Raw genomic sequence first — 15,417 nt, 5'->3', positions numbered from 1 at the left:
GTAGCAACTCCAGGTGTGAAAATTCTGCCATCTCTTGAACCAGAATTTCAGCAGAATACATCTGACAATAAAATGCCCTGAATATTTAAAAAGAAAAAAGATGTTTGCATAAACAGTAATTCACATCCATGCATGTTTCAAAATAATATCCTAATATGTTAGTAATAGCATATAATTATTCACAGATTTTCTTTTGGATTTTCCAGAATCAGAGACATTTAGTGTGAATCTCCTTTTAAGCAGTTTTTAATTAGGGCTTTACCATATTTAATTCTAGGTCTATAATCCCCCAAGTGAAAACAAAATCCAAAGTGGAAGAGAATTTGTTCAAATTTCATTCCAAAAATATTTTTGCCTCCAAAGCTTTGCTAGGAAGAAAACACTCCTGAAAATGATACAAATGGTTTTGACATTAGGAAAAGTAAACAAGCAAAATAAAGATGGAAAAATCATGCGGTCAGTTTGCAAGTGCTGTTTATTGTTTGAGGCAGGGTTAAAGCCTTTTATAAAGACAAGAACATATATGCAAACAGACTGAAAGTGACATTAGGTTATTCTAAACACCCCTATTCCAAATCCTGCTGCCTGTAACATTGCCATAGCCAAAATGTGTGGAGGCTTCAAAACAGACATCATGATAGGAACAAACCAAGCTTGCTGTTATTTTGGTAACCAAAACAGATGACAAGTGCCCTAAATATTTCTATTAATATTTTTGATTAAAGAAAAAGGCATGTAGTTTTCCTTTATCTGGTATCTCCCTGGACTTGTAATGTGAATTGGCATTTCATTTGTAGTCATATATGACATTAGAAGAAGCATGACAAGTGGCTAGAACATGCTTTCCAGACACCAATCAAACAGCTCAGAGCTCAATTTGAACTACCACTGGTGTGAACTAGATTGTTCTGTGCTCATCAGTGATTTTAAGTATCTGTCAAAGATTTATTATATACTTTCAGAGTGAGCAAAGGCTTCCGTTTACTAAGTGAGGCCTAAAATGCTGAGCAGCAGCAAGCTTTCCTTTGGCACTCAGCCAATGCCTCACTATTTCATGTCACATCTGCCTTCACGACTGGCTTCCACGTCCAGTTCACTTCCACCTGAAATTCCAGCTAATAAAAGCCCCCAAGGCAGACAGTTTCTAAAAACTGGTATTTTTTTTAACCAGGAAAGTGAATAAAGACCACCAAGTAATTTCAAACAAACCAAGAACAGCTTGGCAGCTTCAAATAGCTCTCAACTGGGATCCATATGAATGGGTTTGGAACAGAGGTCAGAATTTTTTGCATATTCCTTGGCCAATCCCATTGTATCAAGTAGAATTTAATGCATAAAGTATGGGACTTTTTTTTCCATAGCAACAAGTTCATGATTCTGAATAAGTTCAACCTCTTTATCAGAAAGGCAGGAAATTTGCTATGCCTTTTTATTTTTTTGACTGAAAATTTTAGAGTAGACTTTCTTACATAGATATCAAAAAGGATTACTCAGAACTCATCTCTCTAATATATTAGTAAGGCTGCTAATTATTTCAATTCCACCAGTTACTTTTGTTGACTTTTCTCCTCTCTGAATAATTATACCCATCTGGTGGCAGATTCATATCATTTCTTTTAAGCAGTTTTTTCCCCAAATTTAAGCATTTAATTCTAAACGTAATCCCTACAAGTTAAAAATAGCTTGTGCAATAAACCAAGAATAATACACACTGTCAACATCACTAACGAGGACTTCTTCCAAGTGTAAACAGTTAAGCTATGACATGATTTTACAGCATAAAGAAATGTTCACTTTTCTGAAGGTAAGAGCTAGTAAATGATGAGATGCCATTCAAGAATTAGAAAAATTTGTCTGGGAAATTGCTTAAATCCTTTTCCTTTGCATATAAACATCTATGCCAGTTGACAGTGCTTTGCACGGCCAAAATGTTTTCAGGATATATATTTTTCCCTGCTGAAAGGAAAAAGAATCCATCTAGGCCCGTTTGGGGGTGGGTGAGTGTACCACCAAACTGTGAAAGGATTTGTGTAAGCATGTATGAGATGATAGGAACACAAGCACTTAATTCACAGGGAAAAAAATAAGAACAGATAAGGGCTGTTTCATCTGAAATTAAAGCCTCTCTCTTTTATAAACACTTTGATATCAGCATCCACTTTCTCTCAACAGGCCAGGCAGAGATAAAGGCGGTGCTTTTGCGGAGGCGCCACGGATGGAGCAGGCTCAGTCCAGCCCCAGGTGTGACCCCTGCTCTCCTGCGAGCAGCACTCGGACCAGGCAATCCATCACGGCACTCCTCCTGTCAGGCCGGGTGCTCGGCTGCAGCTGCCTGTCACACTGGTGGATGGGACCTGCTTAAAGGCAATCATGTCAATCTCTATGTGACTACTCAGACTAAGATAGAAGGATGATCTTGACAGGCTTGGCAAAGTCAGCAGAAGGCACTAGAGGACTTTAGTTACATGCTTAAAATGTAGATGTGATTTGTGCTTCTCATGTGGAGGGACTGAAGAGGCACAAAACAGCACTGTGTTTTATAGCTGGTCATCTCGGATGAATCTGTTGCCCTCGGAATGTTTTCCATAGTAAATGTAGCGACATTTCCCCAAAATGCCTACAATAAAAAGGAAATGAATTACAGTTAGGATTGAAGTAGAATAATATGCAATAAAGCACATAACTTGGGCAATTTGAAGGAGGGAAAGGAGCAGTTTTCCCTTGTCCTGCAAAAGAATGTTTGTGCATTTCACATATTCAGTATTGCCATTTCAATCAGCAGTTTTGAACCCACAGGAAAAATGTGGTCAAATACCTACATGACCTATCCTGTTAAAAGTACATCCACAAATGTCTTCAAAACTAGACCTGCATAACACTGAAACATCATACAGTGGGTTTTAAATCACAGTATCTCTCTCCCTCTTCTAAAAAACCGGAAAGTTTGGGTTGGACTTGTAATTTGTGCTCTCTGCTATCTTCCTGCTATGTGTTTCCTGATGAATGAAACCAAAAAAGAAAAATAAACCAAAATAATAATATAAAGCAAATAATTCCAATTTAATGTGGATCTTGGAAAAACCTGTCAAACTTTCCCCAAGTCACACTGCAAGCACCTAAACCATCCTTGTTTACAGTGACAGAGAACCGAAGCGAGTGGCTGAAATCTACATAGGAACGCATTGACAGACATGGGCTAGAACAGTTGGCCTCCCCAGACTCCAGCATTTTTACACATACAAATAAATATTTAATAAAAACATTTCCAAAGTATCTCTCCAAACATTGCAACATCCCATGAGCAAGATATAATTTCATTATGCTAAATATTGGCATATGCAGGATGCTTTCAATAATTAGCCATAATACTGGTTTTGGGAGGCAAGGCACATTATTCACAGTGAGTACAGGCAGAAAGATGCCTCAGGAAGCCTTAAATGCTGTGGGTGAGACACACATACCTGCAAATAATCTCACTACCATATTCGAAAGCATCCCCTCTGGTGGTACTAAGAGGTATGTGAATGTGTAAGTTCACAGTCACATCCCACCTGTGAACATCCTCAAAGATGCTAAATTTTACTAGCAGAGCTGTTCTTTGAGCCCTCAGACATGTATAGTCAAATTAAAGTCATCTCCCATGAGCAGAAAGAAGGTGGAAGGGTCTCCTCAGCCTTGAGAGCGTCTTACCAGAGCAGTCGCTGAACTACCCAGCTCACCCCTGTAAGGGCAAACACAGCCTAGCCCAAAGGAGACGAACACTGCCTTACATCAAGGGTAAAGAAAGGGGAGGAGCAGATCCTCAGCCCTTTCTTGTTTTAGATTTCCAGAGCTCATACAGCCATTGCTGTGCCCACCTGCAGTATGAATTAACTATGCAAGCTTTTATATTCTGCGTCCATTGTTTTCCAGTATAATGTCTGGATACAGAAAAGATACATAAGATAATCTACTAAATCTTGGGAAGGCGGGGGTCACGAGATATTAATGTTAACACATGCTCTTCTTCCTCTCTAGGACATCATGATGGCAACACGTTCCACGGGGGGGGAAATTGATAGGCCTGTCATTTGTTGTGAGAAATGTTCCTCTTCAGGATAATACAAATGGTGCAGTGCCTGATCATTTTCCCCTCCTGCACAGAGCTTTCTTCAATAATTTCAATTTCAATAATTTCACTAGTGAGGCGGTTTCCACATGCAAAAGATGATAACAGTATTCCTAAACAAGAGTCTAATGAAGACCAAGTTTCTCTTTCCCTAAACAGATATCCCAAGTTGGTAACAAGGCCATTTAGAGCTCTAAATGCAAAGGATATGAGCAGTTTATTAACGACATTCTTTGGACTCCTTTTTCACTGGCAGTGATAAAAGTCTTGTTTGAGGTCTGCTGCATTTCTTAAGGACTGCAAGGAAGCAAGACTGTTTATAGAGATACTGGTGAGAGAGTGCTGTTTGATGAATGCTGGAGACTATAGCTAGGTGTCAGTGCTTAGAAAATGAGGCAAGGACATGAGGTATTAATATTGTCAATGATCTCCTGACAGGAAAACAGATACTGTATTCACCGTCAGATTTAAATAGACATCGAGTGCATTAATGACAAAAGGGCAGACTTCAAACAAAGGGGGCTGTATGGTGCTGTGCTGAGCCAGTCTCCAAGTTGGCAATAACCTGATCTGAAAAGACACTGTCAGGGCTACAGACAGGCCTGGGATTGTGTGCGGTGACAGAAAACAGAGATGCTGACAGAGATACCGGTGCCATATTATGCCAAGTATATTCTAACACTGTCTCCAGTCCTAACTAAATCTGACATCATTTCCTATCGCTTATAGTATCCTCCACTGCTCTGGCAGAATATTTCTCCCCAGACATCATTACAAACTCCACTGTAGTTTTAAAGTTACTGGCAGGCCTGTGCTGTCATGGAGGCTGGGTCTAGAGGCCTAAGGATAACCTCAGTCAATCTAAATTTGGAGTTTGCTGGAGAAGTGCTCTCATTTTCACTGATATCTCAGCTACTTGAGGTGATCTGAACGCTAAAGTGTGAGGAGCTGTCACCTTGAATAAAATCCTTAAAGTAAAGACGCTCTGTTCCCGGGATGTTCAGCAAAGATGTCGGACAGTCTGGCAGCAGGAAATGAAATCCAGCTGCTGCTGCTCGCCTGGGGATAAAGGTGCTTGGGCTAGTGACAGTTAAAGTCAGCTGAAATTTTTGAAATCCTGCAGCCTACAATTGTTTAAATTAAGGAAGTGTTGTCTCCGCAGAGATTCCCTACCCAGGCACACAGCTGTGATTCGATTGCCAGGCATATTACACACGCTGCTCAGAGAGCCTTGATAAAAGCACAGTTGAAAATGTTGCCATGAGACCTTGTTTATCATGAAGGTTATTTGTAAAACAATAATCTGGCTCATAAATTAAATGTGGTGACTGGCTTGGTTATTTGTTTTGCTTTGTTTTTCCTCTTTATGTCCCACCTCCCTTTGGCAACTACAGAAAGCTCAGAGAACTGCAAAATGTTTGTGTGCTGCAATGAGAATTTTGATGCTAAGATACGTCACATGTGAATTTAGGAAAGCTACTGCTTTTTTTCTGCCTATCTGCCATGGTATTCTTTCCTTGCAGGGCTGGGACTACACTTGTTCTTTTGCACAAGACAAGGGAAAGAATGAGGGGAAAACAATACATCTGTGGCTGTTCTTCTGTTTTTAATTAAAATATCCAGCATTGGCCATAATAAGCTATGTATACCCTCTATACATCAAAACAATACACAGCATCCAGAATGAGGTTTCTGCTCGAGGTTCTTAAGAAATGACAACACAAGGTCTCTTGAGGGATCATCTTCCCTGAATGAGGCATCTAATTTTTCTTAAGTAGCTGATTCTACCATCACCACAAGCTGTTAAAACTATAATTATGAAAAAAATGCATTGGGAAGAATCATTTTTAAATTCACTCTTTATCTTTTAAATGTTTCCATCCTTTGGAATGGATGTTCTAATTATGCTGGGTAAGTAATGACCTTGCAGTTGCTTGCGTGTGCTGTGGTATCAGTCTTTCTTCACAAACACATTGTAATGTCAGCAACACCAGCTTTTCCTTAGCTGAGGGAAAACCCAATTATCCAAATAAATAAATAAATACATACGTGCATACTAAAGCATTTGAAAAAGTTCAAAGTCATGTTAGCTCCTTTTAAATTGGGCATATTTTGCAGAGAGCTTTGGTGCTTTTAGACCCCTATACGCTTTGTTAGAGCGAATAAAGGTTTGCAGATGTATTACATCAGAAGTGTCAAAAACAAGTTGCAATGGGAAGTGTTAGACCTATAGATCATACAGCCTTAGTTACAGGTCAAAATTCTTCTCAAGCTGACAGTGATCTAAGGGAATTGTTGTTGGGCAGCATCTTTCCTTTTTCCTACCACATTAATACTCGACATTTAGAAAAAATCACCTCTCAGTCATCACAACTTGGGCAGCTTCCAGCAACACAGCTTCCTCCAGTAGCATTCAGTTTTCTTTAAAAAATAATAACTAAAACTAAGTAGTCAAGCCAAAAATTCTGCCACCCCCATCAAAACCTATTGCCACATCTGCCCAACATCCCCACCAGGCACCCATTTTAACATCAAATGTTTTTAATAAGCCCCTCTGCAAGTGAAAGCAGCAAAGTGTTCACAATTAAATTTGTTTGTCAAACACTGGTCTGCAGTATCCATAGGGAGTACATTTCAGCTAACAGCCTTCTGCCTGTCTTTCACATGGACTAAGCACGGGGCCTGGTACCAGGAGCTGTGGTCAGATAAAGTGTAGCACTCCATACACAGACTCAATATTCTAGTGGAATTCCACTTCACCTAACTTTAATTAGAGCACAGTACCTAAATCCTCCACTGCCAATTTGTATTTGATCCATATTCATCTCTTTTTGCACAACCTGCTGTTGCATAGTTTTGCTATGGGCTATTAAACAGCTGCCATGTTCCACCAAGAAGCTGGGTGCATTTCAGTGTGGTTATACTACCAATCTGTAAATTGTTTTGAGACCCTTCAGGATGAAATATCAATACCATTATCATTTTTTTCATAGGCACTTGGGCATATTCTACAATTAATGAACAGAAGCTGTGAAATTCCCTTAAATATTAATATAAACTTCCTATAAAAGAAAGTAATTCCCTGCTGATAACATTTAGAGGAGAATAAATACCTATCTATGAACAATTTGAAGTCTACATTGCTACTGATTTAGGCAAAACACCTCCACGAGTCAAGTTAATTTAAAAGTCTTAAAAATCTTTTCATCTAAGGGATATGTAAAGCCGGGTAAATAAAAAAAAAAAAAAACAACAACAAAAAAAAAAAAACCAAAAAAACCAACTCAAAAGCAAACCTGTTAGTACAGGAGCTTAGTAATTTTTTATTTTGTATTTATCTACCTGGAAATTCTAGCAACTTTAACTAGCTGTCAGATTGACAACTTATTTTCAGGTCCTTTTGGTGAAACAGAATAATTGTTCCTATTGAATTTGATCCAGCCTATGAATTCTTTGACACAGGAATCTAAGAAGATCCCCAAGGAAAGGTGTAAAGGATCATCTGGGTCACCAGGTACTCCCCAAGTATGTAACCCAGAGAGATCCACTCAGACCTGCACTCTGCCCCAGCAAACACACTGGCACTGCCAGCATGGGGAGGACTGGGCTCACAAACTGCAATGTGACACAGGAAAAGAACAGAAGAGTTGCAGCTGTCCTTGCTAATGTGATGGGTTCTCTGGCTGCTGCCATTTAATCTGCTTGTTGTAACCACAGTTTCCAGATTGCTCCCAGCTGGAGTCAAGACACAGGATCTTGACTCCTTAAATCAGAGAAGAAGGAGCAGCAGAAAGAGGAGAATGCAACAAATATGAATGCCTTTGACTGTGCCACAGCTAAATGCTGTAGAAAAGAATTTTAAAAAGACCTGAAATATCACTGCAAGAAACAAGCCCAGATAAATTCCCTAGAATGTTATCAAAACATACTCACAAGTGCTAACATAACAAATGCACAAGTATTAACTTTATGTTACAAAGGAGTTAATTTATTTTTAAGAGGATAGAAACACTAAATGAAAGCAAAAACGATGTATAATTTCTCAAAAACTAGCTATGCATAAAGGGGTGAGGTTGTGCTTGAGAAGGCTGGGGATAGAGCTAGCTGTGGCTAAGGCAAAATTCCTTCACCATGGCCACAGCACTCACAGAGCGGTCCCCCAAGTACTCCCAAAGAGGCCCCTGTGAATTAGGGATTGGGGTCCATTGCAGGTTTCCTGGAAAAAGAAGACATATCTTCAGTAGCAAACTGCTGATCCTGATTCCCCCCTCCCTCTGGGGGTAACAACATTCAAGGAAGGTAACCTTCCCATTCAGAAGAGATGAATTACCTCTTTGCTCTGCTCCCTGCACAGGGATGCCGAAAAATGATAGCATTTTCCTCTGGACACCCTACAGCATGGGGCACAAAATGGTCTTTCAGGTTACTGAAAGGCACAAAATCAAATCTGTATCCAGTCTACAGCAACGGCGTTGGAATTATACACCTAAGCTAGAGAGGATTCACAGAAGGCAAACTAACACACTGAATTATTGCAAGCATCCTGCACAGACAAGTGCTGCGACATGTCAAGTCTCGCTGGCCTGTTTGTGGGAAGGGGGAAAAAGGGGGGAGTATGTAGGGAAGTGAGAGCAGGGGAGGGGGGAGCAAAGCAGTCAGCAGGGAGGGGACGTTGGAAAAATTTGCAATGAAGGTGATAGGAATACAAAGATGTGAAGTTTGCATCCTGGGCCAAGGAAGCTGCATAAATGTTCAGTGTAAACTAGCAGTCAAGCTGATGTGTGATAAAGTGCAGCCTGCTGTAAATACACTTCAGGGCTCCCAGTGCAACTAGGGAAGAAACTTGTAATTTGGAAGGGGGGGTGGGGGGCAGCGTGGAGGAAGAAAAAGTAAAAAAAAAAAAAAAAAAATGCACTGCAAGCTTTTTCTCACATAATCTGTTACTGGAAAATTGAGAAGCTTGTCCAAGTCCGTGGGAATAAGCTGATGAGCTGATACTTAATAATAAACCATATTGTGTCATGGTGCAGAGTCATCTAGATCCATTCAGGCCACAAACTATATTACTTTATACAGCCCTGGCTGACATACATTTAAAGCCCTCTACACATTAAGGAGCCATTAGGCTGACAGATTAAAAGTTATCTTGGAGCTAATGTTTCCATTATGCGTATCCTGGCAGTGGAACAATCAACACACTGTTCCTCAGATGTCATACTTTGTTTAAAAAAAGGGTAGGGGGGAGAGCAGGGGGAAAGGAGGGTATCCTTCCCTCCTTGAATGACATTGACATGATCAGCTTTGATCTGGGCATGTGCTGTCTACAGATTCTCTACTGTTGGCTAAAATAGGAGCATTTAGGGCATAATACTTTAAATCATTAACCAGTTCCATACTCCTCTGGGTATCATTGTTACAATTTAAGGTTCTACACTTGGGATTTCTCTGGAATCTTTCCGTGCTCATTGTAGCTATCATCAGAGAAATATGTGGAGGGGTTGGAATGTCTCTTTCTAATGAAGATGAAACCAAAAGCACACAACAAAAATACGCAAACAAACGAAACCCCTAAACCAAATGCTTTTGTCTCTTCAGTGCACCTTGACCGGTTTTGCACTGTTACTGTCACGGAGAGAAATTCATGCTGACATTATTAAATAAATACTTGTGGTGAAATATGTTGAAAAATTAAAGCAGATTTTTATTTTTATTTTCAGTTACTCAGAGTCATACATTTTAGTTAGCTAGATACTGTAATCAAAGAAACCCAAGCACACAGAAAGCATCAGTGTGCCGTATTTTAGGGGTGGACCGATGCTTACATTTGGGTATATTGAATGCCCTCAAAGGAGATGGAGGAAGAGAAAGTCCTTTTAGTGATGAAAACCCTTCTCCAGGTGTCTCAGGCTCTCATTTCTGCTCTAGATGAGAGTAAAAAGGGAAGGAAAGGCTGGATGGCCCGGCACAGGCCGCGCTCCGGCAGCGAGCGCCGCCCCTCCCTGGGGAGCGGTGCGGGCGGGCCCGCGGGCACTAGGGGGCAGCAGCTCTTTGTGCCAGCCCCGCCGAGCCGCGCCGAGCCGTGCGGGCGGGCGGCGATCGCAGCCCCGCTGCCCGCGGCACAGCCCGCCTGCCACAGCCCCGCCGCCCTGTCCGAGCCCTCCTGCTGCCCAGGAGCTCTCTTCCTGCTGCCCAGGAGCTCTCCTTCCTGCTGCCCAGGAGCTCTCCTTCCTCCTGCTGCCCAGGAGCTCTCCTCCTGCTGCCCAGGAGCTCTCCTTCCTGCTGCCCAGGAGCTCTCCATCCTGGTGTCCAGGAGCTCTCCTTCCTGGTGTCCAGGAGCTCTCCATCCTCCTGCTGCCCAGGAGCTCTCCTTCCTCCTGCTGCCCAGGAGCTCTCCTTCCTGGTGTCCAGGAGCTCTCCTCCTCCTGGTGCCCAGGAGCTCTCCTTCCTGCTGCTGCCCAGGAGCTCTCCTTCCTGCTGCCCAGGAGCTCTCCTTCCTGCTGCTGCCCAGGAGCTCTCCTTCCTCCTGCTGCCCAGGAGCTCTCCCTCCTGGTGTCCAGGAGCTCTCCTTCCTCCTGCTGCCCAGGAGCTCTCCTCCTGCTGCCCAGGAGCTCTCCATCCTGGTGTCCAGGAGCTCTCCATCCTGGTGTCCAGGAGCTCTCCATCCTGCTGCCCAGGAGCTCTCCATCCTGGTGTCCAGGAGCTCTCCTTCCTGGTGTCCAGGAGCTCTCCTTCCTGGTGTCCAGGAGCTCTCCATCCTGCTGCCCAGGAGCTCTCCATCCTGGTGTCCAGGAGCTCTCCATCCTGCTGCCCAGGAGCTCTCCATCCTGGTGTCCAGGAGCTCTCCTTCCTGGTGTCCAGGAGCTCTCCTCCTGCTGCTGCTGCCGGGCTGAGCTGGGGCACAGCTCTGGACAAAAGGCTCCAAGTGCGGTCAGGGCCGGGGACACACTTGTTATTCTCTGGTGTTCACGGCGTAAATTTGAACCACCTTTTGTTAATGCAACGCTGCGACCGCTGAAGTGATGTAAGAGACACTTTTTACATATTCAGAGCACTGGAGGAAAAGGAGGTTCTAAAATCCCTTCACGACCATATATGAAAGTTCAGCTGTCCGGTGTACATTCACCGTACAATTTAGGAGATTTTCAGGTAATTTGGTGAACATATGCAAAAATGGCCTTTCTGCTGGCTGCTCTGTACTTTGGGCTACATTCTAATAATAAAACTTACACTGCTCAGCAATGGAAATAAACCATAAAGAGTGACAAGGTCATTAGGAAAACAAAAAGTGACTATAATTAAATCATACTTCACAAACCTTAACCGTGCACAGATTGCATTAGCAGTAAAATGCGACAGGAAAAAAGAGGGAAGTAAGTTCTTTTAGTAACTGTGATAGAATTAAACAAATGTACCATGATTTATGGGGCAGAAAGCAAACTTTTGGAATAATTGTTCGGAAAGTCTGCAAGCATTCCAATAAAATTACAAATTCTTATGTGAAAAAAATTTGAGCAGCAGGGCCCTTCTGGAGAGTTTAGACATAAATTTGGCTCATCTCATGAGTAAAACTAGCTTTTGGATCTCAAATGTGTTCCTGCTGCAGGAGTTCACATTAGGGAAAAAAAAGCCATAGAAAATTCAGTCTGGCTCAACTGGTTTGAAATTTCTCAAGAGAGTCATCTGAAATAAAGACAAGTTGGTTTTTATTTTTAAAGCTGGGAAAGAAAGTCTCTCAAAATTAAACAGCATAATTAAATAGTGCTGCTGTCACATTATGATACAGTTAAGGGAGCCTTCTTTGTCTGACATTACTTGCTCCTTTCCACAAGCCCTTCCTTAGAAACATCAACAACAAAAAAAAATAAAAAATTAAGTAATTGCTAATGATAGGGTTGTTATGATTTTTCCTAATACAAAACTAAGTGCATTTTGAGAAGCAGGTACTACAAGGCCCTGGATTCCCTTGATTTCCAGCAGAAGCTGAAGGCATCTGGCACTTAGTAGGACACATCCAGAGGTCACAACGGGTGAAGCTCCTTTCCTTCTTCTGTCACTATTACTATTTAGCATCAGGTGAAATCAAAGGTGCATCTGGATCCAAACACTTGAAGTATTCAGAAAATATGTAGTTTTCTGGACTAAGTCTGGGCTTGCCTCTTAGCAGAAGTTTGTTCTATACTATATGACATACAGCACCATCTGCTATTGCTAAATAGTTGCTGGCCATAGTCTAGTTCCCAGCCTGCCTCCAGTACTGAAAGCCAAAATACTGTCATTGTTTTCTATCCTCAACTCTTTTCCCCCTTCCTCAGCCTCCTTTTAAAAAATATGCTAATGGGAGGGGGCTGAAGGTTAAATCACAGTGGCCAGTGGAACATACTTTACAGGTGCACTTTTAGTCTCTATGGAAGCTCTGGCTAAAGATAAAAAAATGGGGACTAAGGAGCAGCTTGAAAGGCATGTTAAAACCCCTCCATTAGGGTCAAAGTCATTAAAGTTTAGTTAAAGCACTAAAGACTTTCTAACAAATATTCTGCTTAATAAACATTTTCCACCAGAGCACGGATATTGGTGAGAGCTTTTGGAGTGTGTCAGTTAATCAGTATTCACCCGCTTTGACAGCTTGAAATATTACTCACTTATTTGGCTGGTTCAAATTTGTCAGACTTTGTTGCAAGTTAACATGTCCCTGTATGAAAAAGGAGCTCACTGGCAAAATGTTCACGATGGACCTAATAAAACACATGTGGCCAAATAATCAAGCAGCAGTGATCACTGTTATCACTCAGAAGCACAAAAAAAAGGAATGACTGTCTTTAAGACTACCAAGCTAAACAGGAAGCAATAACCTGTTACTTTACCAAATGTCCTTTAAATGGTTAATGGAAGGATAAAACCTCCACCACACTCAGAGGCATTAAATTGGTTGGTTAAAGCTGCATTTATTTTTTGGATGTGTTGACTCATTTGCTGGTAGAAAGAAAAGAAAGGCTTAAGATAGAAGCTGTCCCTCAGTCCCGAGAACAAGCCAAGGAAGCCCCTTCTGCCACGGGAAGGCCATTTAGGCAATACTCTTCACCTTTGCTCTCAGAGTGGATGCTATTAAAACAGAAAGTCCTCTGAAGGTAGCAGGCAGTCTGGGATTAGACCATCACATGAATTCACAGCAGGAAAGCCAGTCACACACAGCCACTGTTTGGTTAAATGTGTTCAACAACAGGGCACATGAGTGCTGCTGTTAAGCCTGGGGCAGCGCTGAGCAGCACAAACTGCCCTACAGAAGACCTCAAAGATCTCAAAAGTAATAACAAAAAATTATACAAGAAAGATCTTTTCAGGGATAAGGAAAGCTTAACCACTTACGTGTGTGCAGTGAACCCTGTGGTCCTTTCAGAGAGGCTCCTGGGAAGCAGCTATATGCTACTGAAGTATTTCAGTCTTTGGGCAAAACAAGCTTGACATCCCTGTTGGCATCTCTGCTGAGAACAGACACTGGCCTTACTCAGAAAACATCAAACGTGACTTTCTGCTAGCAGTGGCAAAGCTGAACACTGAAGGCAGGGGGAGGAGAGGTCACAGAGGAAGCAGTAGTTAACGGGGTAAAGTGAGTGTTATAATCCCCAAATTGCAGTTGGACTGAATGTTTGCAGACAATCTGCCTGTCTAAACCAAGACAGTCTCATTTTTCTTTCTTCTAGGAGAGGGTTAAGTATAATCTGAAGCCTGGAAAATGGCTGCTGTTGATACTAGTGAGGACTTCTCTTTAACTAGATCCTTCAGGAAAAAACAAATTAATCAACAGCCAGCTGAAGTGGGTTTAATGATTGCATTCTGCATACAATCAGCTTTTCCCTTTTCAAGGGCCATCAATATGTCAAGGGAAGACATATCTGAAGGATATAGCTCTTAACATCAAGGTTATCTATTCTCCACAAGGCTCCCACTCCTTACTGGGCTGATACTTTACACTGCCTGTGTCTAACATTTTCATCAACTCTGCAATCAATCAAGGTAATAATGTTGTGCAAAAAATCAATTAACAACGCAATTAAACTTTCCTTATTATCTCAAAGGGCTGAAATAATACCTAAAGGGAAGATAGACTCACTGAATGCAGACATCCATAACCCAATGTGAAAGTGAATTATGAGGTTAGACAGATGCAGGCATGTACTGGCGCTGTTATTTTCAAAGGGATATATCTCATCCAGGCAGTGTATCAGTCACCACCAATCCCATACCCTAAAATTCCAAATTACTTTTAAGAAATATACGATGTGCAATATCCATTTCATATTCTCTTTTAGAGATAAACCCCCCAAAATCTGAACAGGAGTATTATTCAAAGACAAAATGATCTTTCAGAAAGAACATAAAATATAAAAGCTATAATAACATTTACATCTGTATACCACCCATGTCTGTAAATGCAGGTCATCAATTATACCTAATCTATGGTGAATAAGGAACAGAAGAAGCAGCACAACATTTAAAGCCCAAAGGCTCAAATTTGCAAATACCTTGCATCAAGTACACTGAAAGAAGAGCCCCAATATAAACACATGCAGCACAATCAGCAAGGACTTAAGTATCATTCCCTGAAAATAAGACAGAGTGCCTATATTATTTTGTAATTACATTCAATCCTCATGGAAACATCATTCCCAAGAGCTGAGAGTTTTAAAGTACATTGAAAACAGACAATTAACCCCTTGCTGCTGGGAGGATTTGGGTTTTAGCACAAGGACGTTAAGGATAGGGGTGCTCAGCACAGCAGCACAATGGAGTTAATAGAGTTGGGAACCCAGCTGCAGTAGCCTTGTGTAGGAGATGACTGGATAAGGATTTGAGGGAGGGTAGGGAAAAGAGTAGAGAAAGAATACAGCTAAAATTAACTATGAAATGAGTGATCTTACTACTCCACATTGACAACCAAAAAAATATTATACAAAGAAAATGACCGTGACCGAGCTAGGTATTTTGTGGGGGTTTTTTTGACACCTGTCATTTTATATTGCACAACCTGAGAATTTCCCCTCAGCCCCCCCTTACTCACTTCCCAACATACCCACACACAGCATTCACCCTGGGTTGTTGTGTTTTAACATAGGCAAAAAGATAATGAAAACAGAAAACACTTAAGGGAAGCCTATGTCAGAGTGACAAGCTAGGCTCACATCCTGTAATAATAAGCTCAGGAAAATTTGGGAGCAGAGAAGATTTCCCTCATACACTGCACTTTGAATTCCTGTGTTAAAGGACGCTCCATGTGTCAGTGTAAGCAGAGGTGTTCTACAAAGCCGTTCTCC

General features: G+C 41.6%; 1 protein-coding gene and 1 long non-coding RNA gene across 3 annotated transcripts in view; both read right to left on the bottom strand.

The window, feature by feature from the left end:
- Positions 1-457: 457 nt before the first annotated feature.
- The window catches only part of LRMDA (leucine rich melanocyte differentiation associated), a 616,557-nt gene continuing 601,597 nt past the window's right edge, over positions 458-15,417 (bottom strand). For both annotated transcript variants that reach the window (XM_086899892.1, XM_086899893.1), the window contains one exon: positions 458-2,617. In XM_086899892.1, coding sequence (XP_086756018.1) covers positions 2,538-2,617 — 80 coding nt within the window. In that variant the 3' untranslated portion in view covers positions 458-2,537. The remainder of the gene's footprint in view (positions 2,618-15,417) is intronic.
- LOC111943150 (uncharacterized) lies at positions 8,247-10,020 on the bottom strand. Its single transcript, XR_002870814.2, has 3 exons — positions 9,931-10,020; positions 8,439-8,499; positions 8,247-8,324 (listed from the first exon to the last, which is right to left on the bottom strand). It is a non-coding gene; the product is annotated as an uncharacterized LOC111943150 (long non-coding RNA).

This window comes from Cyanistes caeruleus, chromosome 8 (genome assembly GCF_971803275.1).
Source record: "Cyanistes caeruleus chromosome 8, bCyaCae1.hap1.1, whole genome shotgun sequence".
Taxonomy (NCBI): domain Eukaryota; kingdom Metazoa; phylum Chordata; class Aves; order Passeriformes; family Paridae; genus Cyanistes; species Cyanistes caeruleus.
This window is presented reverse-complemented; position numbering and strand designations above follow the sequence as displayed.